Below are 27,013 nucleotides of genomic sequence, written 5' to 3' on the forward strand. Positions count from 1 at the left end.
ATACAATCAGTGCTAAACTCACAGGAAACTAAATGAAAAGCTTTTAGTCTTTCCTCAACTCAATCAAGCTCCAAAATATGAATATCAGAAGAGTTTTCTTAATATGCTGTAGAATTACTGAATCTCTTGAAGTAATCCCTATGATTATTATATGTGTGCAATATCCTGAAATACAATATGGACCGTTGGGTTATTCTGAACTTATAACATGCGTAGCACTTTTTAAATGAAAGTTAGATTCATAAAAAGATGGATTCATCAGGAATCATTAAACAAGGTGTAACAACAAGGAAAGATATTCAGTGTTTTATTCAGTTGAAAGAACAGGCTATCTAGGTGATGGGATATGATGAAGAAAGAGGGGCAACTTTTACTTCTTAATTACTTCTGTATTTACAATGTGTATTAAAATTTTTAAGTGGGTTATAACACTGTATAATAATTGATATGTATCAGGCATTATTCTAAGTACTTTAAAAATATTAACTTAATTCTCGTAACAACTCCATGAAGTAGATAATTTTAGTATTTCTCTTTTACAAATGAGGAGACCAAGACATAGAGGGCTTAAGTAACTTATCGAAGTTCACACAGGTACTACGAGGTAGAGATGGGATTCAAACCCTTCTCTGCTCTTGACATTCCACTCTTGTTCCATTTTTGTGAAATACATTTGACTGAAAAACTATATTACAAAATGGTAAAAGTGGATATTTCTGAATGATAGAATTATGGTTAATTTTTATTTTTTATATTTTGCTTGTCTGTATTTTCCAGTTTTTCCATAAAACAATCAATAGAGTGCTTTTGAAAAGAAAAAAAAATCTTTTTAAAGTTCCATTTGTACTAAAGCATGAAATAGGGATTTGGACGCAGCACTGTGATTTTTTTTTTTTTTTAAACTGCCCTCCAGTAAACCTTCCTTTTATTTTATGCATCTAGTAAAACGTGTGCCTCAGATCTTGGCTATTGAACTGTTCTCTTGTGTGGAGATTTTACTTTGTTTACAGTTGGTCACTATGGGGAATAATGAGAAAAGAAGAAGAAATTGATAGAACTTTCAAAATGCAGAAATGTCAAGAAAGGAATAATAGAAAATATAGTTGTCATCTATTAGTCTTAACATTTCTGAACATATTACTATTACATCTTTCCTTGGCCGTCTGAGTTGCTGAGCAGGGTCATAGTAACTTAGCTTGTATCCATAAGGAAACAGCCACTGGAGTATCATGCTTACCATGGGCTTTTCAAGGCTGATGGGGTCCACATGCAACAATACCTGAACCAAGAGAATAATATTCTCATTTGTAGTTGGTTTCTTGTGTTCCCTCGAAAGTGTATCTGTTTCTTTGAAGATCTCAATAAAAAAGTGACCACTTGTTAAGGATCTCTTAGAATAGTGCATGGAATATTAAATAATTAAATTATATTAAACTGGTTCTGATGAGGGCAGATATGGAATTGATGTAGCATTCAAAAACTTTAAGGAAAAACACAAATACATTTGCCTCTTGCAAGTACATCTCATGTGAAATAAGAACAAGTTTGTCTGTGGGCCAAAAATAGGTGTGGGGCATTGAAAGGAGGATAAAGTGAGTTTTAGGATCTGTCAGTTTGAACAAAGTTAGATTAGTGACATTTTATGCCAGTGTTGTATTTAATGCTATAATTCTTCGTGAAACACAGAATCCCAAGAGGTGTGTAAAGGATAGGATGAAGATGGCTTAGAGACATAGGGAGACTGGAGTGTGTGTGGAATTAGATGCTTAAGAAAGTCATTAGGTGAGTATGGCTCTCAACCTCTCTGGCTGGGTACCACAGTGCTGTTAGCCAGTAGTTCCAGATTCCAGTAATCTTTGTTTCTCTTATGTAAAATGTATTCAAATCTCTTATATTCATTTCTCTCTAGGTCTCATTTTCTACTCCTAAACTGTCCTGGCTAAGGCTACCATCAACTCCAACCCAGTGACAGCAATAGCTCCCAAACGGCTTCCCTGTGTTCAGTCTAGTTCCCTAAAATTCGTTTTACAAAATGGGGTGAGTGATCTTTTCCAAACACTAATCTAATCATGTTACCTTTCCAGTTAAATTTTTAAAACAGCTTCCCGTTGCCCTCAGGATAAAATCAAAGGTTTAAAACAGGGCCTTACTGTGACCTTCAAATATCTTTAGCATGGCCTTGTAGTTCTGGCCTCTACCCACACATCCAGATGAATCCCAGACACTTCTTGCACCATGCAAATCTTCAGTCTCAGTACCTAGCCACACTGGCTTCTCTTTTTCCTGTGACCTATTTATATTCCTTTCCTCCACTAGGGAGGTCTTCGCTCAACCCCAGAGGAGAAAAGGGTTCCCTGTTTTGTTTTCTTTGCACGAGGGGCCTCTCCTTTACACAGCCATAATTTGCATTCATTTATGTGATGCTTTAAGTCACTGTCTCCCCATCCCTCTGAGATTATATACTTCATAATGTGGAAAGAACTCTGCTTTTTTTACATCATTAGACTATCAGTATGGTTTAAGAACTATGCCCCACACAGAGCAAAGCTTAAAAATATTTGTTGAATACTGTAATCAAGCCATTACATTAATAATACAGTGAGAAAAAGGTTTTACATTCTGCTGATCTCTCAAACTCAGTTGTAAAAAAATTGTATCCACTCATTCATTTATTTTTGCTGAGAAAGAACGTTACATTATATATCGCTTTCTTGAAATACAGATATCTTATGCTAGATTGCCAAATTGAATTATTAAACTTGGAAATGCTCACAAACCTTTTCTTTACCAGGTTTTTATGGGATTTCTATACTGCTCATCTTTCAAGAGAGATTATTTTGAGTTTACTTCAATGAGAAAGCTCTTTTCCACCATGACAAGCCTATCCCAAGTACAACTAAATTCTACCACTTTCCCAAAATTGGGACCATGACATGGGGGAAGACTCAGCAAGCATTAATTGATTTAAAATGAGAAAAGAACTTTTATCTGAGGAATGTGAATCCTTTTAAATTATCAGGCCTACAAAGTCATTAAAATGAGACAACAAGTCCATCCTAACCCCCACCTTTTGAGATATGTATTCATCTCTTGAAACAGCTTGTTATTGTCCCTACTAGCTATAAATAAACTAATAACGCTGCAACAGAAACTATAACTCACACCCTATAACTTAACAATATCTAGCCAACCACCAATCAACGCTTTTCTATAAGCCAATGAGAATTCTTTACAGAGAACTTTGTGTGAGCCTACTCCCTGTCCCCCATATTTGGCTTTAAAAATTTGCTTGCAACAAAGGCCAAAGGAAGCTCATATCCAATGTTACCTGGGTGTGAATCTTCCAGGCAGTTGTCCTCACACTTTGGCTCAAGTAAACTCTTTAAATTATATTTTGTGCCGTAGTCTATTCCTATTAGATCAACACAGAGATCATGGATGTCTGTTAGAATGGTTACTAATGCTAAGAACACACGAATCCAGGCTCAGTATCATGTTCAGACTTTTAAAATTAATTATTGCATAAATAACTTCCATCTGATTTCTTGATACATGCTAGATATTGGCTAGTAAGTATGTTCATTATTCGTGAGTGTTTTGCTAAATTTTAAGATTCTTCCCCAATGCTTGCTACTTAAGCTGCAGGCAAAGCTGAATTAAATTTAGCCTTTCTAAGATGATAATGAGCATAACATTTATTTTATGAAATGAAATTTTATCAGTTCTAGTGTTTTCTGATTCTATTTTTTTTAACCCACAAATATTTTTACAGGTTAACCAAAGAAAATTTTAAATACAAAGTACCACACTTAAAAAAAAAAAAAAATCATGGACTTCAAAAAGGATCAATTGAGGAATTAGATTAATCATATAAGTTTCTTTTGAGAATGGCTTGATACATTTCTGTACATTTTAAGGAACAAGTTTTACTCAGAATTCTTTTTATTGTGGCATCCTGCTGCATTTAAGAAGAGGGTTGCCTTCAAATGGCCATGATACATAACAATCTTGTCTATGAGAAAATTAATTTTTAAAACAGTCTTAGGATTATTTCATATTTCTAAAGACATTAGCAAGACCTTTAAAATGTGCTATTTTAACTCCTTGGGAACTCCTTAGCTCTTATCCTACAACATTGCCTCATGACATCACTTCCTCTCCTGCAGATCTGGTGTGGATTTTTCTTCATTGTGTATTTGCCTCATTCGCTGATGTGTTCTCTTCTTTACTTTCTCATTTATTGACAAATACAGTCATTTAACAACTATTCCCAACATAAAGAACCCAAAGAAATATAGGACATTGTTATTCAACTTGGAGGGGTCATAATAAAAACATTTGAATGAAACACGTCAAAAAATCGTAAGAACTGCAAGAATTCAGAAAAAAATAGTTTGTTGGTTCAGTTTTATTTTCTAACTACATCATAGTGGTAATTCTATTAAGAGGCTCTGATTTCTGATAATACACATCTTAGCCTTTGCTGTAAACTGATAGAAATGCTTACAACTTAAAGAAAAAACGAAATAAAATAGTTGCTGTTTGTTCCTACAGTTAGACTGGTATATATCATTTCAAAGAAATTATCCAACAAAATGCAGTAATTTCAATGGATTGTTTTTTAGAAGAAGAACCACAGTATTGAACCAAGTTTTAAGCCATACACATCTCTGAAGTACAGGAAAACCTGTTCTCATAGGGAAGATGAAAGCCAACTCCAAATAAAGTATTGAGTTTTCAAGGGAAGCATCATTTTCTTTCCAAGCTTCCACCCAAAGTTCTCCCACGCTCCTCTTTCTCATTTTCTTTCCTAAATGCATTCAGAAAAGATAATTTAAAAGGTATTGCAGTGGGCTATCAGGAAGCATATTCACCAGTTCCTTCAATGAAATCACTGGGGAAAGGGTCCAGCTTTGAGTTCTATTAAAAGAAAAAAATTGTAATATTTCCTTGAAGCCAATCATAAACTTAGTATTTGATTTTTGTCCTTCTTTTCTTTTCCATTATACACAGTAAAAGCTGAATTTAACAACAACAACAAAATGGAACTTATAGACTCACTTATTTTAGGAAAAAAAAAGCTGCAGCTTATAGGATTTAAAATTTGATATAATGAGGTAACATTTCAAATTTTAAATTAAGCTTTTAGTGTAGGTAGCTGTATTTGTGGACAATATGATTTAACAAAATGTGGTATGTTCAAATCCACGTAAAGATAATTATTTGAAAAGTGAGTGTCTTTTTGTTCCTGGTTTATTATTTAAACTCAATTTCATATATCCCGCTTGTTAGTAGCCTAATGAAAATAAAATTTCATAATTCAAATATACCTTGGTCATTATTGGATAATTGATCTATCAGCAAGTTGACTTCTTCCAGCACTACAAACTACAATTTTAAGTCTTTTTACCTCAGTTTTCCCCACTCGGTAAAATGGTATACAAATTTTCATCAACTTTGTAAAGGATGACCCACTTGATTTTTTATGGCATTAAGTATCCTGTAAAATGTACCACTAAAGTAGAAAGCATTATTATTTACTGTCTGGTTGCACATACTTAGATTCAGAATCATGTTCAAACTAGTTTGTCTGCTTTGTTTGACTGCAATTTTTTTTTTTTTTAAGAAGGAAACCGCAGAAATTATTTGGCTGGGGATGATTTTTTTTTTTTTCTTTTTTGAACTGATTAAATCAGCCCAAATCAGTCTAAAAATTCAAACTGTTAAGATATGAGGAATGTACTACTCAGTCACAGAGTAAGGGAAACAAAACCAAGCATTTCTTCAAAAACGTGATTCTAGTCAGTGTTTGCTGATGGACTAGAAAACAAAAGAAAACAAAATTTAAAGGTGCCCCTACGCCCCCATCTTTGGCATCCTTTAATGTCAATGTCACTTGTTCTGATTTGTGCTGGGCAAGGAAAGACACTGTCCTTTCCACCCTGGCACATTTGACAAGTACTGACACTCTGGGCATGCTGTAAAATAAAATAAATACATTAGTAAGACCGTTTCCCTTTTCATTTCAGCCTAGGCATAAGAGATGGGTTACTTAAAATTCAAGTGCCAGGAAAGCCCATTGTAAAGGAAATATTTTCAAGTGAATTCCGTTTGATCTTTTTTTTATAGGGGCTCCTACAAGCCTCTCTCCCTTCCTCCCCAGACCCTGGAAACCAATTAGTCTCAGCACAGAGGCCACAGACCAGGTTGCAATGGCTCCTTTTTATTTTTAGGGGATATAATTTCAGCCAGGATGTCTAGTCGATTGTCACATAGTATACTTTGTACACTTCTCTCTCTCACACATATACATTGGATTTCCCTTCGGAGAATGCACAGCTCTTTCAGTCTGACTCCTAGAAAGGAATTAGATCTGGTTGCTGTCCCAATCTTTCAGCAATGACAATGGCATAACATCACAGGGCCACCTCATCTTTCACAGACAATCCTGCCAACCAAGTTTTCTAAAAGCCTTCTCTCCCTTGTTTTCTGTCTTCCAGCATTTCAGCGGCATTTCCTTTCCTTGTGGTGTTTGTATACAATTCTGAAAACCTTTTCTTCCATTTTCCAAAGTAGCAGACAAAACTGGACTAACTTTGATTTTTAAAATGCTTTTGACGTGCTTATATTTTGGGGAAAATTTGATCCAAAAGACGAAAATGGAAACAATTAGAGTCTTTGCCTCTCCTCACCTTCCTGTCCTGAACCTGCCTTAATTCATGGAGGTGAAAAAAATGATCAGCTGGGTTGGCCTTTTCTTTCTCAGCAACATTGCAGAGAGAAAGAGGTGAGTGTGTGAGTGTGTGTGTGTGTGTGTCTGGCGTGTTGAAAGGCTTGGGGGAAAAGGAGCACAGCTCTCCCCCAGGAAAGCCTCAGATCAGCAGATGGGAGGGAACCTAAGGTCGCCTTCCTAGGTCTGAGCGAAGTGTCCCAGCCGCTCCCCTTACCCCCACGGTGAGCCCTGCGTCCTGGAATGGTGCCAGGACTCCTGACAGAGCCTGGCAGGTCGGTGGGTGGGGGGAGCTGGGTGTTCTCTTTGCAGAAGAACACCATTTGGGAGAAAGATCCCTTATTTTCCTGGGGCACCGTAGCCTGCCTTCCTTCCCCTATCATTTTTTACGCAGATCACACTCATGATGATGAACTTGCAGCTCAGCTTCCTGCCGCCTGCTTGACCCGGGAGCACCAGCAGGCTGCCGGGCCTCGCCCTCGGCTCCCTCCTCCTCTCGAAACCCTGGGGCTTCGGGGCACCGGTGGGGGTCCGAGTGGGCAGGGACTGCAGGAGAGGCGTGCAGGGGCGCGGGGTCCCGCCGGGGAGCGCGCACGGAGCGGCGCCTCGGCCGCCCTGCTTCCTGGAGCTGTGCTCCTTTGACCCCAGTGGCAGTCCCTGTCACTGCACCGCTCGCGCTCCCTCCGGCTCGCCGCGCCCTCGCTCCCTCTCCTCGCCCCCTCGCTCGCTCTCTCCCCAGATCGAGGCTGCTCGGGTCCTTTCTCCCCCCGCCTCCCTCTAGCGCCGCGCCCTCTGGCCCCCAGCCCCAGCCTGCGGCGGGACCTCCGGGGTCGAAGGTTCTGGCCCGCCCGCGCCCCTCGCCGCCCCCGCGCGCCCCCAGCGCTCCTCCAGCCAGCTCGGGCCGCTCAGCTATGGATTGCCTGCTCGCCGGGCGCTGAAGGCATCCCCGGGACCCGGAGCGCAGCCCGGGAAAGGTAATCCGCCCCGGGAAGGGAGGCGGAGGGCGGGGGAGGGGGAGGAGGCGGCCGGGAGCCGGGTGCCGAGCGCCAGAGGAAGGGAAAAAAATGCACACACAAAGCGGAGCCCGGGTGAGAGGTGCCTTGTCAGAGGCGCGTGCGAGGGGATCGGAGGCTGCGGACCCGGGCTGCCCCGGTGCCCCTGACATCCGCACGAGCGGGCGCCTCCCGGGCAATTCGGCGCCCGGGGAGGGCTGCTTTTCAACCCCTGAGCGAAAGCAAATTCTTTTTTAGGAGCTGTCTTCCCTCCCACTCCCCATCCTGCGCCTCTTCTCTTCTACCCCACCCCCTCCAGCCATCAGCCCCCCGACCTCTGGTGGTCCCCACCTCTTCGCCCCCTCCTCCGCCGGGATTTCTTAGGAGGAAAGGAGGGGGTATCGGCGAGAAGCTGCGGCGAAAGCCGGGCGGCGGAGATGGGGGTGGGGACGAGGGCTCAGCGAGCTGTTTACTAGAAAGTCCCGGGGTGATGTGTTCGAGCCGCCCCGGCCTAGGCCCGGGTGCATTGTGTTGGCCCGATCCCTGGTCTCCCGCGGAGGCCCGAGGCCAGGTGCAGTGACTAGGGAAGGCGCCGCGCAGCTTTGTGCTCGGGCTGCACCCCGCGGCCGCCCCCGGGGCCGCCCGCGCGCGCCGCTCTCGCTCGGGGCTCTTTCTCACCCAGTCCGCGCGCCCCAACCTCACTCTCCGCTGCTGCCTGGGTCTCCGCGCTCGCAGCCTGCGGAGCGACCCGGCGACCCGAGCTGGGGTCGGGACTAGGCGACGGGGGACGAGTAGCCAGGAAAAGTAACCGTTGCCGCCGGATTTCTTCTCTACAGAGGAAGGACTTTCCTTGCTATTTACGTGTAACAAGGTTATCTTTGTAAAGCCTTTGAATTGCGGGGTTTTGCGGCCTAGGAGGTGAAGGGGGCATTTTTCTAGAGGCTCAGGAGCGGGTTGGAATCCGTCAGCAAGAAAATAAATTAAGGATGCCCCAGTGGAGTTGATTTATAATAGTACCTCACCACCCCCCCTCACACACACACCCCAAATTAAGTGCAAATGCGAGTCGTGAAAAATGTATAATTGATTTGAGATGCTGTAAACAAACACAAACAGGTCGGGGGTGGGGGAGGAAAACAAGCAAAAGTTTAAGTGAAAAAAGATTTCAAAAGAGGGGGAGATCCCGTGGCCTCCACACCCCCTTTCAACGCTCGCTGGCTCCCTCCCTTCCTTTCTCAGCTGTTCCGGGGAAGGAACCTGGCAGCGCCCAGGCGCAGAGCAGGGAGGAGGCGGCGGCCCCGGGCTCGGGCTCCGCGCTGTGGGTTCGGGGATGCCAACGCGCCCGGGAGGCTGACGTCGGGGACGTGGGGCTGTGATGCCCGACCGAGAATGGCGTGGTGTCAGAGCCATTGGCCGCCGGTGGTCATCAATCAACCCAGAGCTAGGGAAGAGGGAGAGAAAAAAGATAGGCGTCCAGCGGAGCCCGGGGCCGCGAGCGCTAGCGCCAGCAGTGCCAGCAGGAGCGGCGGCCGCGTAGGCAACGGAGGTGGCAACGGGGGACTGAGCGAGTAAGGCGCTGGTGCTCCAGGAAGGAAGGGGAAGTTGTAGCCGGGAAGAGCCAGCCGTGAGCCTAGAAGGGCAGGGCGAGTGTGTGTGTGTGTGTGTGTGTGTGTGTGTGTGTGTGTGTGTGTGTGTGTGTGTTAGTTGATAAAGCCCCCCCACCCCGCTCCGCGCAACTGCCCACCACCCTAGATTTAAAACAAACAAACCAATCCAAAGTAGAGAATTCCGCGCCCCCCACCGCCCCACCTTATATAGACTCCACGAGTTGCCAGAGGCTCCGGAGAAAAGTCTTGCCCTCCCTCTCCGAAAGAATGTGTCACTCGGGTGTCCGCAGTGCTGGAGACAAGTTCAGGTGTAAGTGCGGTGGGAGGGAGGGCGCTCGGTGGACAAGAAGCACGTGGAACTTTATGTCAGCATCCCCCAAAAAAACCCTGGCGGAGAAGCCCGCCGGGAAGGCATGTGGGCATCGCTCCCAGATACAGGGATGAGTAACTGGAAGTGGGCATAAAAGAGTAGGGGCGTGAGTTAAGAACGCGCTGGATCGGCGCGGCAGAGGGAGGAGAGAGCGAAATTTGGCGAATTTGGAGCAGGCAAGTTCCAAAGTCCCGCCAGGCTCGGTCGGGAGATCTCGGGGCAAGTGATTAAAATGAGCATTCTTGTTGAAACGAGAAAACCGCGGGCTCTTTTCTCATAGGCTGTGCTGGGCAGTGCAGGGGTAGAGAGGTCATGAGTTGTTGCTTTGAAAGTTTTGGTAAATTGGACTTCTGGTGTCTAGGAGGTGGAGACAGTTATTTAATTCCTCAGCTTTTAATCCCTTTATTGCTAGGCGACTTTAAAAGGTTTTCCAACTAGATTCCTGGAAAAGAATATTGCTAGTTGTACAGCTTAAAGGACAGAAGCGATTGCTGTCTAGGAAATGCAAAATATACTCACATGATTTTCTTTTTAAAGAGAAAAATCAAACTAGCACCAGCATGAATGTTTGGCAGTGTCAGTCCCTTTTAGATTTTTCTGTTGGCTTCTTGATATTTCGTCCTGGGTTCCTTTGTTTTGTGGAGCAAGTGTGTTGAAGTACAAAATGAAAATTTATGACAAGATTAGTGCTGTCTTTAAATATTGTGTGTGAAAAGTTAAAGTAAGTGTGAAGAGGGCGAGATGCACCAAAATCTGATCATTTGGAAGGTTTTACTGCCTAAATGCACATCTTCTTGATAGTTGTAAGCAGTGTATCATTCTGTCTTGTTTCAAATTCTCTCCACATTTCTCAGGTTATAGGAAGTGGTTTTGTCCATTGTTTCTTGTCTCTGAGAGTTACCAAAAAAAAAAAAAAAAAGTCTTTTCCAGGTGTTTGTGTTTAAAATTCTTAGGTTATGTTCATTTTGAGATACGGGTGGGGGTGAACATAGCATTTTTAAAAATAAGCCTTTTCTTGACTTGTCTGTAAAGGTGCTGTGAAAGTTTTGAAGCTCTCTGCCTCAGTCTGACATTTTCTTCAAAGGACTCCAGATTAAAGAAGATAGACGCTGCAGGTGCACTGTTTCGATAAAACATTTGAAAGGGAACATGGCAAAGATGAATTCAAATGAGGTGCCAGCCACCCATTTAGCCTTTCAGAGTTACAGGGGCCTGTGCTTGCTGATGAAAAGATGTTCTATTTGTCTTCCTGGGGCAAAGGTGCAAAGAGGCATAGATGTTCACTGATAGAGAAGGATGACTTTAGGATCAAGCGGACAATGTAGAAGTGCAAATTGATCAGCTGCTAAGTTCTGTCTCTTCTTAGCTTCAAATAGTAGAACTTGGGTGGGTATCGTGCTAACTGCTACAAGTCATTGCTTAGATGTTTAAATATTAGTTATGTATATTTTATTTCTAGGCCACATTTGCTTGGTTTAGTGTGTTTACTCCAGAAACATTTAAAATCTTTCTAGTATTGGGTGCAGAGATTGTTAGTCAGAGGTCACAGTGGTCTAGACATGAATTTGATTTCCTTTGCTTCTTAATGTTCAGTATTTCACACAATAGACATTGATGGAAGAAGGAACATAAGAATTGTCAAGTAATTTTTACACCACTCTCTAATTTATGCAAACACTAAGTTCTCACAGTCTGAAAATGTGTATTTTTCCCCCTCTGTGCTTTGATGGCTAACATTCTTTTTAATGACAGTCATTTCTATAACAGGAAGATGTTTTCATTTGTATTTACTTTTCAGCGCCACGCAATTATGCAGTTTTGCGCTTCAGTAGTGTCTCGGTACTTTGTGTCTCAAAAGAGAATTACAGTACTTAGAACAGGACTGCAATTTGAAGCAGGTGTTGTGTTTTACTGTTATGCAAAATAACAGTAAAATATAATTGTGGGGGAAATTAAGGAAACAGCTGCAAACTTGGTATGAAAACTGCTACATTATGATTTGTAAGCAGTTCTTATAGATATCTTACATCAGAGGAGCAGGGAAAGATTTTAATTTAGTTAATCCTACTGGCCTGGTTGTCTGTCATCTGGCACTTAAAAGACTTATACCTCCCATGAAGTCAGGAAAAAGAAAGAGAACCCAAAGTGACACTTTGTTTAAAATGCCAGAGCATGGGGATTCATCTCTTGGCAGTGCACTTGACATTAGGAAGGCAGGCAGGGTGGGTGTTATTTAGCTTGCTTTGCTAATATGAAGAAGGCAATGATTTGAGTAGAACACTCTGGAATTTCTTAGCCCAGCTAGCATATGGAGGACTACACAAGCCCCGGGTTGTAAAATAATAAAATAAATGGCCTATGGCAGGCCATCTGCCTTTTGCTCGATATTTAAGGTGTTTCATGCCAATTTTAAATCTAATCTTATTATTCTAAATATTTTTATTTGAAATAGCAGATAAGATTCTCAGCGCTTAATGGTGCACACGGCAAACCTATTCTGATGTAGAGCACTTAAAGTAAGAGCATGGGTTACCTAAGGGTTACCCAAGGAGCGTACTACGGATTCTTCTCTACCGCAGTGATCAATTGCAACAACTTGGACATGAGAATTTGCTTCCCTCCGCCTTTGCACACCCACCATAAAAATAGACATCTTCATTTCTCAACCCAGTGCAGCAAATAATATATTGACATTTATGAAAAAATCAGAACTAATGGAAATTTTTAAAAAATGAAACCAACTACTGAGAATTATGTTGCACCAAGAATGAGGTGGCAGATGTAATGGCTGCCCTTCTTTACCGCTCCATCGGGGCTTGAAGAAGGGAGGTAATGAATGCATTCAAAGTGGTGGTCCAGACCTGGAGGTGTTTGGCTTTCCCCTGAGTGACTGGAGTGTTGAAAGAAATGACATTACATTTAACAAGAAGGATTTGCCTTCCCATAAGGCTCTGGGCCAGAGAGAAATGCCAAGCATTGCCTACCTATGTATTTTGGGAGCTGCTTGTGAAAGAAAAAATATGTGTATTGTGTGGGTATTATGAGCATGTTATAGTTATACACATGTATTTGTTATAAGCACAACATTTTAAATTCTTATCTGTCATTGAGTTATATAGCTGTTTTAAACATGGAGCTTTCAAATGATTATATGGCACCAACTTTGTAAAGACCAAACGTTCCAATTAGCAGGGAAGGTTTGGAAGATTCTTCACTTCGAGCACAAACCATGTATAGCTAGATGCCATGGCAACTGTGGATATGCCCCTTCCGTAATTCACGTTAAGTGCCATAATTATAATTAAAGAGGAAATCTTAGTTTGAACTCCATTGAGATGATTTGCTAGCACCCAGCAATGATGTATAGAGTGTACTATCTGCTTTGAAGTGCATGAAGGGAAGAGAGATGGGAACAGTTGTATCCACGAGCCAACAACACATATTCAGATTTTCCCTGAACTAGTTTCACCTCTAGATGTTAAATTTATGTCTCTTAGAACACCCTTTTTCTCTTTGTTCTCATTTTATATACATATTTCTTTTGTCTTTCAGAAATGCACAGCGGTATTGATGAGTAGATCCTTGGATTCAGAGGTTGGCTGAAACGCACCATGCCTGCTTCCATCTTTTGCTCTGTAAAGTTGTGAATTGCTCATGCCTATAGGGAGGAAGGATGGCACATGGGATTCCTTCTCAAGGCAAAGTTACCATAACGGTGGATGAGTACAGCTCAAACCCCACCCAGGCATTCACGCACTACAACATCAACCAGAGCAGATTCCAGCCTCCACATGTACATATGTAAGTATCACTCATGAACTTAACAAAATTAGCAATCAGGAAAATAAAGAAAAAAAAAAAGAAAAGCATTCACTCTTAACTTCTGCTAGGGAGACTAAAAGGTAAATGATTTACAAATCGGATAGGTATCTGTGGTTTCAAATACAGCTCAGGAGGAATCCCATACATCTGTGTAACATTTCGAATTTTCGGAGCACTTTCAACCACAATTTGACATTAGATTTTCAGAGCCTCTGAGGGCTGGTGGTTGGTTGCCCATATTTATAGATAAGAACAGAAAATAACAGAGAGGTTAAAGCGTTTGCAATGCCACACAGAGAATCTGCCTGAGACTCCTGACCCCTAGTTAAATTTGCTTTACATTGTATTGCTTGCCTCAATTCTGAAATACTTCTTTAAAATTTCTGTAGTTTTTTTTTTTTTTTCCCCCACACCTCACCCCACTACCCCTTTACATTCAGCTGGGAAATAGGCCTAATTGGGACTAATTGTCCAGCTACTGCTAGATCCATTGTCTTGCCTGTTGCTAGTGAAACGTGTGCTGCATGCTGTAGAACTCAAACAATATGGGGAACAAAGGAATAAGGGACAGTGGAACAGTTGGTTCCAGGAATTGTACTTTTCTCTCACTCCCTAATACTATTTAAGTCATGTTGAGGCTTAAACTGTTTAAGGAGCAAAGTGTGGCAGAAACCCAGAGGCAAGGATTTCGCAGCACCTGGTTGCACATCAACTTTTTTCTGGTCCTCTGCTACAAGATGTGCTGGGCTTTCAGCAGAAGGGAGCAAAAGGTCACCATCTCTCTTGTTTATTCAAGGCCTGGTGCTCATTCTCTATGAGACCCTTCCAATGTCTAACATGAGTCTTTCATAGTAGGACTAAACCTCTTTGAAAACTATTGTATAGTCAAGATGGAAAGGAGGTTAGGACTCTGTTGACTGTTTTTACCACTCCTGTAAGAATTGAACTTGGGACATGTCCAAGTCACAAGCTCCTTTTTTAGTCATTGTTTTATGTGAGCATTTAAAAAAATAGTAGGACACCCCAAACACACACCTGCCCCCCTGGAATCTAGAAACGCTAACCAAACAAAAGGGTCTTTCCCCTGACTGCCTGGATATTAGTGTAAATGCTAGGATGTTGCTTTGCAAGTATATTCTGGAGAGCGACTCAATTACCTATGATGAGATTTCTGCAAAGCAGCCGTTCTAAAGCAACATGCTTGAGTGACAAAAATAAAGAAAAAAAAAAGGAAAAGACAATCATTGTAAGTGGTTACTGCTGAACTATTTGTAAGAACTTTAAACTTTCTTTAAATGAGTATATATTAATGATTATGAAGGATCGCTAACATGATTTTAAGGAAAAATGTTTAAGATGAATAAAGTTTTTCCTTGTTAAAATGGCTTTTCCGAATAATAAATATATGTTCAATTCAAATATTCTTTTTATTCTGCTGTTTCTAGTTCTTTCTTTTTCTTCAAATATGCTACAATATTTGTGTAAGCCATCCTTTAGAATAGCTTCAGCTCTGTTTTGCTGGTGTTATATTTTTATATTAAAGAACTACAAGGAACTTTGTAGATGCTGTTTCCATTCAGGCAAAAGAAAGTGTGTTTTGCCCAGATTCCTTGGAAAATGACTGCTGGGGAACGCCAGCTTAGTTTTCAAGTCTGCAGACATCTGCTCACTTGTTCTTGGCCTTAAGATTCCACTTGCAACCTGTGAATGCACATAAATATTTTAAAAATCACATAACTTTAAAGTTGATCTGCTTATATCTAGCCATAACAAATTTGAAGGATCAAATTATACCTCTTTTGAAAAAAATCGCTTGAAAATGCGGCAACTTAGACAGCTGTGTAGTGCTTTCACCAGATTCCCGATCTTGGAATAGAGGATTCTTCCACAGGCTAGTTCCAGTGTGCCTTTTCACTTTTATCGCCAATGAGGGTTTCCCATTTGAACCCTCTGCTTCAACCACACAGTTTGGCTCCCTGTCATCTGGACACACCTTAGTCCCTTCCATCTTAATGCCACTGCCATCACTGCTTATCACAGCTGTAACACAGTTACACTGTGCTCATCAGATGCCTCAAAGCCAGGTTAGGTTCCTCCACTTAAGCCATTCCAATCCAAAATGATCATGCCTGCCCAAGTTACTTGGCAACACTTTATACCACCTCCATTATTTTTCTTTATCTATCTATCTGTCTACCTACCGGACCATCTGCCTATCTGTATCTATCTGCCTGTCTGTGTCTTATTCTCTGAATTTTTTATTTCTTAAAGAAAGGCTTGTTCTGAGCAGGTGACAGATGCTCAAAAACACTGGTCGATTGATCCGTTGATTTGATTATGCATTGGATAGAGTGATTGGATTGATGCTTGGAGATTTTCATTGGAATTTTTCTGTCAGTTCTCGACATTTTGAATGTTTTTATGATGGTGCGTATTGTCTGGAGGCTGGCTTACCTTTTCCTTGGCTTCACTCTTTCTTGCTTGAGAACATGCCATTGTTTTGTAGGCATGATGGCCTCGCACAGTGACTGGCCTGTCGTAGGTGGTCAGGGATCTTGGTTGTATGCAATCATGTCATATTTCTGTTATATTAAGAAAAACAATTGGCCTTAATCTAATTAGAAACTTTAGTTGGCTAGAAAATATCTATAAAATATTTAGTCTAAAATGTCTTCAGGTTTTCTGAAAATTTCAACATGTCATGGCAGAACTTTGCTCCTCTCCCCAAGGTAAAGATATTTTGTCTTTTCCATTTGCATAGTTGCTCATCTATTTTGCATGGATTGTTAAATTATTTGCTTCCTTTTTTCATGTACACTTGAGATTTCTGAAGACCCCTGACAGATCACCTGGATTATAGTTAAAAATCCTATCCCTTTAATGATGTCTTATTTTCTTTCCTACAGCCTTGTGGTGGTAGTTGAGGTTTTTTCACCTTAAATAGGAAGAGCTCACTTCCCATTTAATTCAATTAGTCTCAGCTCAGCTTTGTGACTAATGAATTTTCTTTTCCAAGTCTCAGTTTACTCATATGTAAACATTTGCACTAAATGATGGTTAAGGATCTTTTTAGCTCTGACTTGCTAAGATTAAGATTGCAGTTAAGACAATGTTTATTTGCAAGGCGATGCTGTTAAGGAAACAAAAATAAATAAGACCCAGTCCCCATTTTCATGAAGCTCATCGCTGATTTCAGAGCTGATGTTTCAAACAGCTTTAAGAAGTATTGGTTTAGTTTTCATCTCTGAGTTCTGACAAGATTACCACCAAGTTCTCTAAGAATGACTGGCTTGAATCTCTGCTTGTTATGTAGGGAAGTCTTTTTTTTTTTTTTTAAGAAAGCAATCCTGTATGACCTTGGGAAAGAAAATTAAAGCACAGCTGGAGCTGGCAGAGCAAAATTTAACCTAGAATTTGTGTGCCTCGCTTACCCAGACTCTTGAACATACTAATAGATGTCATGATTGAAACCCAGCAATTAACAGGGCTTCATTTTTCCACAACCCCTTCGTCTTTCCCAAGCAGAATGTTAAGAAAAATTGTTTAGTATTTTTAATGATGGTGAGAGGAGGTGCTGAAGGAGCCAGTGTAGGTCTGAAAACACCATAAAGATTTTGTATGTGTTTCACGATCTGAGGCCTAATCAAATGTTACAAAACTTTATTAGTAGGGGATTCAGCCATCTCAGTTTTAGCACTGAAATCCCTGTGTTATTGGAACGCCTCAGCCCGGTGAAAACCAGGACAATAGGATACCCTACTGAAGTTAATTCTTCATCTTTTCCTTTAAGGATTGACAACTAGGGAGCTCAAATCAAGTTTTCAGTTTTAGCCACTTTACTTGTTTGCACCTTCTGTTGTTAACACCCCTCGAATGTTACTCTGTGCTTGTTCTTTTAACCTTGTTCTATGGAGGCAGGGTAGCATAGTGGTCAGCATCACCTGTGGAAACAGATTATCGGGTTTAAAATTTGCTTGCACCACTGACTAGCTGTGTAACCAACTGTGGAGAAATACTGTAACTTCCTTATGTTTTATTTTTCTATCTGTAAGATCTGGACCATAAAAGTAATGCCTATCTCAAAAGGCTGTGGAGGATACAAGAATGAAACAGTATTACATGTTAATGCTTATACATACATAGACTATGCTCAGTAAATGTTAGCTGTTATCATTAATAATTGTTTCATTGATTCTGGGTTTTTAATTTTAAACTGCCAGTTCATTTTGAAAAGCAGTGGAGTGTATATAAATGAGTAAATAAAAGTCATTGCTAAATCTTGTCCTTTCTTCCTCATGGAGCCATGATCAGCAAAGAGTCATGGAAACTTTTCTGGGTGGGATTTTGGTTTGTAAAGGTTGGCAAGTGTCCTGGTTTAGTGCCTGTCAAGATTATAAACAGCCTAGGAGTGTCTCATCCACCTCCAGTTACTCCACGGGAGTGGCAGTCCCAAGGGGAGGTGGAATCTTGTGAGCTGAGTGCTGACTGGTTGCTCTCTGTGGAATCACAGTGGCCTTCCTCCACATAAGCTGGAGGTAGGTTCTATGTACCCTAGTCAGTTTCTTAGACTTCCCACCTCTATCTGTGGTTAAAACAGAAACATCAAGCGCTAACTGTAATTAACCAGAATTGAGTGCAAAAGGCACAGTTTGGGCTGGGGAATGAGGACAACATATATATGGTAGCTGAGAATGTGGTCTGAAATCAGCGATCTGTATACAAATGCTGATCCTGCCAGTTACTGCCGTGGCTGGGTGACGATGGAAAAATTGCTGAACCTGCCTTCTCATCTGTAAAATAGGTTTAATGATCCTTTAATATGGTTGTGAGCATTAAATGAAATGATACATAATGACATACAGTGCCCAAAAGATATCACTTGATAAATAGATTCTATGATAATATTTATGGTATTGTCTACCAGCTGATGAGCATGAGTTAAGTTGTCAACATTTTCCTTTCTAAACTACTTGGCTGGCCGGGCGCGGTGGCTCAAGCCTGTAATCCCAGCACTTTGGGAGGCCGAGACGGGCGGATCACGAGGTCAGGAGATCGAGACCATCCTGGCTAACACTGTGAAACCCCGTCTCTACTAAAAAATACAAAAAACTAGCCGGGCGAGGTGGTGGGCGCCTGTAGTCCCAGCTACTCGGGAGGCTGAGGCAGGAGAATGGCGTAAACCTGGGAGGCGGAGCTTGCAGTGAGCTGAGATCCGGCCACTGCACTCCAGCCTGGGGAACAGAGCGAGACTCCGTCTCAAAAAAAAAAAAAAAAAAAAAACTACTTGGCTATATGAAACCTGACAAGTCCAAATTGTTTTATTATTGTATTGTGTAGTATCTGTCAGTGTTGCTTGGCCATTGCTATTTAAAAAAAAAATCTGTAGCTTTTAGGGTATCTGGGTGATTATTTCATGCCAAAGTATTATAAGATTTTGTCTGATCTGAGATTTCATTCTTATTCAGTTCAAGAATGTGGTAGGAAGTAAATGTTTGTTTTAGTTCTGTATTAGATATGCTTGCGTACAAAAACAGCGTTACAGAAGAGTGTTATAGAAACGGTGTCATTTGGCTACATAACTATATAAAAGTGTGTGGAAGGATAAATAACATTACTGGTGATTATTTAGGGAATACATTTGGAACTGAATTTGCAGGAAGGAGTGTTGGATAAGGACCTTTTACTTTTTATTTCTTGTACTTTTGTATAATTTGAATTGTTCTTATAACAAGTATGTAACACTTTTATGATAAAAACCTTTTTTGAAGATTGATAAAAAATGTAATTTGTCTCCAAGTCCTTATGCTTTGCCCAAAGTCTTGATCTGATGCAAATCTTCTGTTTTATTTTGTCCTCACTTTCTTGGGTAGCAGTTTCTTCTATTTTATATTGCAGTCAAGGAATAGGCCAAAGGCTGTTCATTGGTTCAGTATAACTCAACTTTCTCAAGTGTGGGAAGATGAGAATATTGTTGCCTGCTTCATTGTCTTATAACTGATTGGAAATTTTTAAAGAAGTATGGTGTCACTTAATGACAGGGATACATTCTGAGAAATGCGTCTTCTAGGCGGTTCTATCTTTGTGCAAACATCATAGAGTATATTTACACAAACCTAGATGGTATAACCTACCATACACCTAGGCTATATGGTATAGCCTATTGCTCCTAGTCTACAAACCTGTACAGCATCTTACTGTACTGAATGCTGTAGGCCATTGCAACACAATAATGACTATTGTGTATCTAAATATATCTAAACATAGAAAAGGTATGAGAAAGGTAGAGTATAAAAGATTAAAAATGGTCCACCTTTATAGGGCACTTACATGAATGGGGCATATAGGACTGGAAGTTGCTCTGGGTGAGTCAGTGGTGAGTAAATGTGAAGGCCTAGGACATTGTTGAACACTATTTTAGGCTTTATAAACACTCTACAATAAATTTATAAACAATATTTTTGTCTCTTCAACAATAAAGTAAGAAACTTAGCTTACTGTGGCTTTTTTACTTTATACACTTTTTAATTTTTTAAAACTTTTTGACTCTTTTATACACCAGATTAAAACACAAATACATTGTACAGCTGTACACAAATATTTTCTTTCTTTATATTCTTATTCTATAAGATGTTTTTTTACTAATTTTTTTTTTTTTTTTTGCTTTTTAAGCTTTTTGTTGAAAAGACATGGTGGGAAGGGAATGAAGGATTTAAAAACTACATGTTGGATACAGTGTACAGTACTCGAGTGAGGGGTGCACTAAAATCTCAGATTTCATCACTATACAATTTATCCATGTAACCAAAAACTACTTGTATCCCAAAAGCTATTGAAATAAAAAGTGTGTGTGGTGTGTGTGTGTGTGTATAAAACTAAGACATGAGCACACATGAGCCTAGGCCTACACAGGGTCAGGATCATTCATATTACTGCCTTCCACCTGCACATCTTGTCCCACTGGAAGGTCTTCAGGAGCAGTAACAGGCATGGAGCTGTTATCTCCTGTGATGGCAATGCCTTCTTCTGGAATATCTCCTGAAGGATCTGCCTGAGGCAGTTTCAGAGTTAACTTATTTTTTCTTTTTTAAATAAGTAGAAGGAGTACACTCTAAAATAACAATTAAAAGTATAGTACAGCAAATAAGCAAACCAGTGACAGAGTCATTTATTTCATTGTCAAATATTATGTACTATACATAATTGTATGTGCTATACTTTGTACCACTGGCAGGGCAGGTTTGTTTACACCACCATCACCATAAACACATGAGTAATAAGTTACACCACAATGACATTATAACAGCTAGTGTCATTAGGTGATAGAAAATTTTCAACTCCATTATAATCTTATGGTACCACCTTCATATATGTGGTCTGTCATTGACCACAATGTCATTATGCAGCTCATGACTGTATTTTCAAATCCATTTGGGGAAGCTAAAAGAGTATACAGTAGTAGACTTCTTGACAGCATTTCAGGAACTCTGCATTCTAGTCCTGTCATGGTCACTAATCAGCTCTGTGATCTTTAGCAAGTAGGGCCTCTCTCAATTTCAGGTTCCTTACCAGCCAATAGACTTGATAGCCTTAGCATCATCTCTTCCCATTTTAACAGTCTGAGGTTTCTGCCATTCCTTACCTTTACATTTGTCCATGTAAAATTACCAACACAAATCCCACACCATTAGTGATATTCTGTAGGGAAAGAATATAATAGAGACATCATTGGGATATGGTGGTGAGAGAAGAGAAATGACCCCTAACACTCACACAGAGGAAAAGTCGTATCAGTGGATGAATGAATGAATGTCTGGAACTCTGTAAAATGGCACTTACTAACAAGGTAGAAATTAATTTTGTTACAGAGTTGGGCTGCATTTGCTATTTAAAAAAAATTCGAAACATACACTCCTTTCTTGGTAAGCCACTTTCTTATTTTCATTACAGATTCATCACTGTCCTGCACATTAGCATGGTGGCCATAATTCGTAAAATGTTCTCAATCTGAAATTCATTGTAGAAATGCTGAATGGTCCTTTTAGTTTGCACTTTATATATAAACACTGGGTATTTTTATTTTCTTCTGTCATTTATTTTTAAAAATAAATTCTTTTTCCTATACACTCCCTGAGGGCACCCGTCTTGTGGTCCGTGACAGTTGGAATTCATTTTAGAGCTGACTTTTTTCCTATTCTGTACAATTCTTTGTTTGCACTCGAGCATTAAAGAAGCAATCTAAAATTAGATTTGTTTTTTGTCCGTAGGAATTTGTTCCTAGAACCCTACTGTATGTTGCATGATTGGACAGTGTTTTTTGTTTATTTGGTTGTTGGCTACTTGACTTTCTGGAAGAGTAAAGAATTTTGGTGAAATAAAACAAATCCTGTCTTCTATGTTATACCTGGATTTTGGGTTCGGAAAGTTACCTACATTTGTAGGGATAAAGAACGACTCACAGAGAAAGCATAGTCATAATCAACTCATAGACATATCCTGCAACCGGCAGCCATTCAGATCACCTCTCCTTACAGACTGAATCTATCTAACTCTTGCTCTAAATACAATTTTTGTTCTTTAAACTTCTTTCATGGGGATATTTTGGTAAAAATTATTCAAGTGGCAAGACAAACTAAACAGGCCATAATGAAATAGGTAGTTTGTATTTGTGACATACTCGATTTTAATTCTGAGATTTTAAAGCTTATGAAGATGAGCTTTTAAGATGTAGAAACAAAGCTAATGCTGCTGAATCTACTGCATCCTGTATGGCAAACTCTAGATAATTCTGAACTGTTTCCAAAAAGGAGAAGCTTACTGAGTCTTGGAAGATCTATTCATCAGTTTGTTTTTCTTCTTTTTCAGTATTTCCTTAGCTCTTTCCTTCCCATGTCTTTTTCCCTTTTAGACTTTCACAGCACACTGGAAACTAGATGTTTAAGTAGCTATCCTAGCATGGTTAGACTATTATTTCAATATCAGTATGTACAAAACTGCCACACTTTTGCAGACCATCATGTTAGCCTTATTTTTTTTTTCTTTTTTGTTTTTTAATGTAAAAAGTACACTTAGAGGCTTTGTCTGTGTGGAAACACTAACTCTGCAAAGAGGAAACTGTTGGATTTATTGGCTCTTGCAGTATTTGGGTCTGCATATTTTTGTTCTGTTTTGCTTTGAAGATTGGTTTTATTCAATTTCTGCCCCTGTGGAAGGGACAAAATATATGCAAATAAGAAAATGCATTTTTGCAGATTTTTTTATTTTTTTCTTCTTTACTACAAATCAAGAATATAAGCTTCTCTAGTTGATTTACATTTTTGTGCAAGTTTTTATTAAGCCTCAGAGCTGTTGAAATTAGTTTAAAAAAAAACCCAAAAAGATAAAGAAAGCTAACATCACCATGGAATAGAGGGAACAGATAACTTTTTCACATTTGATAGTATTGATCTTTAAAATTCCAAGTGAGAATTAGACCATTACTGAAGTTCCTCTGTTGGTAGTGCCTTCCTTAAAAGACTGCAGGACTGTACATCAAAACATGGACTCTACTGAAACTCACATTTCTTTGTACAGACTGTCTCTGAAACCTTCCAGCTCAAAGATTTGATAATTCTTGGATTGGAAAAATATCCTTTCCTGTCTTGCTGTGGGCTTTTTTGGCATTTATACTGATTGGCTAAGAAAAGTGGCTTACTTGTGGTATTTGGCTTTAGGTAATTTGGGCCAAGGACCAAGTTTCAAACCTTGTACATATTTGTACACTTAGCTTAAAATATGTTTTGAACAAAGACTTTAAACTGAAATCAAGAAAAAATTTAAGTCTCCCACCAGCTAAGCAAACTCAGCATGTTTCCCTAATTTCCTGAAAGAGTTAGTCTTCTTCTATGACATAGGCATTTTACTAGCTCTGTTTAAGTCCTGAGTCAGTTCTGGAAAATTTTTCTCCAGTTTATTTTATTTTGCTTTGCCTGGAGATTTCAAAGATAACCAGTGAAGCCTATCAAACTGTACTCGATTTTTTAATCATAAAATTGTACCTATTGCTCTTAGCACCTTTTATTTAATATATTCTATGTTTAAGAATGATACGACTTTTATGTACTGGTTCTGCTTGGATAGTGCTATGGTTTGAATATTTATGCCCCTCCAGAATGCATATGTTAAAATCCTAACTCCAAAGGTGATAGTATTAGGAGGTGGGGCCTTGCAGAGGTGATTTTCTCATGAGGATGGAGCCCTTATAAAAGAGGCCCCAGAGTAACCCCTTGTTCTTTCATATGAGGTTACCGTGAAAAGATGCCTGCCTATGAACTGGGAATTGGGCCATCAGCAGACATTGAATCTGCCTTGATCATGGACTTTCCAATCTCCAGAATTGTGAGAGAGAAATGCGTGTCATTTATAAGCTACCCAGTCTATGCTATTTTGTTATAGCATCTCCAACAGCCCAAGACAGGTAGGCAGGGAATGTAACGGGAAGATGAATTTTATAGAGGAAAGAAGAGGAGAAATTGGGGTATTTGTGAAGGAGAGAGGGAGAAAGTAGGAAAGAATATATAGCAGATGTATTTGTGAGATCGTAACTCTTCCTTGGCAGTTATGATGTCCCACCCTTGGGCTTGACTTTAGCACCGGGAGTGGGTCAGCATCCCTGGACTTCAGTCAACAAAGTTCCTCTTTTGAGACAAAATTGCACCTTGGCTTTCTAGGGTACACATGCCGACTCAATATACCAATGAATCTAGCATATGAAAGGATCAGGATAGGAATTTTTGATACTTTGATACTTTGAATTTTTGATATGCTCAGACCTATGTTGATCTTTGAGACGCAACGATTTTTGGGGTAATTCAAAACTTTTAGGCTAGTATTTCAATATTTTTAAAAAAATCATTTGACAAATAGTGAACTCTGAACTGGCTTTCGAGAAATATAAGAATATCTGAAGTTGTGATTTCCCAAGGTTCGCCATCTGTTAGTATCTAGGAGACTTACCATATGTTGTGCTCAAATTCTGACTTTTACAGGTTAACTTGTTTTCACTTTGTTCTTCACTCCTACATTTTGGGCACAGCTGGTAGCACTGAAACCTATCTTGACTCAATAAACTTAGAGAAAAGAATGGGGAGGGGTGAGTCTTTGGGAAGAACAAACAGGCTAGGAGGCGTTGACTCCTAAAGGATATTAATTCTTAATTCTTCCATAATGCAGTTCAGAGAGTCTAATGCTTTCTTCATGTAAAATACATGTAAAGACTTGGGTATCCTGTTTGGTACAGTAGTGTGAGTCCTGTTCTAGCCCCTCTTGCAACTGACCCTCCTGAGAATTTGGAAGGGAAATAATAATCCCATGGGAGTCTGTTTGCTCCATGTTGTGCCCCTTGGTGGTGGTGGGTAGCTCCCTGGTTTTGCATCTCTCCATCTCGACCCCACCACGATGTTAATGACTGTCGGCACGCTCCACTGTTTATCTTGGAATTTGATCCCATCATCTTGGCAACCAGACTGGGACCTTTACCGCTCAGATTGTTTGTCATTTGTTGTTAATTATCTGTTACCATAAATTCCGCACTTTGTGAAAAAAGGGAATGTTTTGAAATATTTCCTCCAACGTGTAAGTGGAGCTTCATTTTCTGTGGACAAAAGAGAACAACAACAAAAAAAATGAGCCCTTTTGGGAACTGGTTTTAGGGAAATCAAGTGCCCTGGTTTTTCAGACGGGCTCAGTGAGATCCCACTAATGCAGCCAGGATTTGCACTGAAAGAACCTTTGCAATTCAGCAATGGTCTAATACAGACCATTAGTGACAGGTACTCCCCATTGGAGGGAAGAAATAATTTAACTTTAAATAAGGGGTTTTGCTTTTTATCTCAATCTCTTTATGCCATAATTGTGTTTTTTGTATGCTAGGGCCCGTTCCCTTCAGCCACTTCCTCCTTTTTAAAGATTACTAAAACAAAGCAGTCCAGAGTGAGAAGTAGCTTCTGCCTGCCTGTCTTTATGAGGTGTTTATTTTGTCAAGTATAGAATTAAAATGAGCTTTCTAGTCATTAGTGGATTTTAGTCCTGGTCTCACACTCTGCAGGGAGGGTCGTGCCATGTTATAAACAGATAGCACTGTTTTGCAGGGTGCTGTACCACAGGTTACAGGAACTATGGTTGAGCTTAATATCTTCATAAAGCGGTAAACGAGAGAACATGAAAGAGAGAGGGGGGGAAAGAATGAAGGTTTGTATTTTAGAGGGAAGCATTTGAGAATAGAGTGACTGTTGCTAAGCAGAAATCTGGGCACAATTAAAGTATTTAAAAATGAAGTCATTTGAGAAGTTCCAAAAAGAAAAAAAAAGTATACCCACAACTACTACTAGTGTCTTATCTTTATAGCAGGGATCATAATCATATGTGCTTCAAAAAGTAATGGTGAGGGTTACAGAAGATAATGCTTAGTGCCCAGTACAGCACTTAGTGCAGTGTCTAAATGCTCCATGTATGGTGGCTATTATTGTTAACAATATCGTGTATCATTATTGCCTCTAAAACATTGACATGAGCTTCTGCAGTTTTAATAGTGACATATAGTCCATCATCGCTATAACATTTTTCGTGCCTTTAAGTTTGGTGTGTCTGTTTTATTCTTGTCAAGATGTTTTACGGTTTTGCTGTCTCCCAGAGGAGACACAGGGAGGGCAGGATCGAGTCTCTGTTAACCTGATAGCCAGGGGCGGAGACTTAATAAACTTAGTTCCCTGCCTGCTGCCTGGGACAGTGTAACTCTCAGTGATGTGTCTTTTACTGGAGTTGTGAAATTTGCTTGGACGAAAATGTTCTCAGGTTTATAGGGGTTCATGATAATAGTGTCGGCCCTGAAATAAAGCACCGTTTCTAAATGTCTTCTCTCTTAGTGTTTTTCAAAGGGGATAGGATAAGTGCTTGGGCACTACTTTAGAACACAGATTATAATCAGACTTTGGGATTAAGACATGAGTAGTACATGTATTAAATTAGTGACTTAGTAACTGTTCGAGTATGAGAATAAGAAACTGGAGGGAGGAGATTGGGAGCTGGAAAAAAGCACCCTCTGATTGCTCTCGGGAGGCTGGGAAAAAGAATTTAACACTTTGAATTTTTTAGGAGCCATTAAAACTCTGATGGGATCAGATTACTTGACTGCACATCTGAAACATGAAACTCTTGCCCTAAACCGTGCGATTGAGTTAAGCTCAAAATTCTAGGCCTCCCCCTAAGACTGGCCTCTGGGTAAGCCTCATTGTTGATCACAAAATGATTTCCTTTGAGAGGAACAAGACTACAGTGAGGTTTTTATGGCCAATTTAGTCTGTGCATTGGTGCCAGCCAGACTTTTGGCAAGAGTTAGTGCCAACTTTGGTGATCTGTCCACCGAATTTTTCCCAAGGTCTTCAAAACGGTTTGGATTTAGTGCTGACATCGAAGGAAAGATGCATTATAAGTCCAGCTTTCTAGGCACACCTCTTGT

At 40.2% G+C, this 27,013-nt stretch overlaps 1 protein-coding gene across 2 annotated transcripts in view; it reads left to right on the forward strand.

The window, feature by feature from the left end:
* The first annotated feature begins 6,772 nt into the window (after positions 1 to 6,772).
* The window catches only part of MPPED2 (metallophosphoesterase domain containing 2), a 180,018-nt gene continuing 159,777 nt past the window's right edge, over positions 6,773 to 27,013 (forward strand). Inside the window, exons 1-2 of one of the 2 annotated variants that reach the window (XM_023230359.2) lie at positions 6,773 to 6,787; positions 13,252 to 13,500. In XM_023230359.2, coding sequence (XP_023086127.1) covers positions 13,373 to 13,500 — 128 coding nt within the window. In that variant the 5' untranslated portion in view covers positions 6,773 to 6,787; positions 13,252 to 13,372. Of the gene's footprint in view, positions 6,788 to 7,566; positions 7,705 to 13,251; positions 13,501 to 27,013 lie in introns of those variants that run through there. The other variant, XM_023230360.2, reaches the window with a different exon arrangement.

The sequence above is a fragment of the Piliocolobus tephrosceles genome, chromosome 13, assembly GCF_002776525.5.
Source record: "Piliocolobus tephrosceles isolate RC106 chromosome 13, ASM277652v3, whole genome shotgun sequence".
NCBI lineage: Eukaryota > Metazoa > Chordata > Mammalia > Primates > Cercopithecidae > Piliocolobus > Piliocolobus tephrosceles.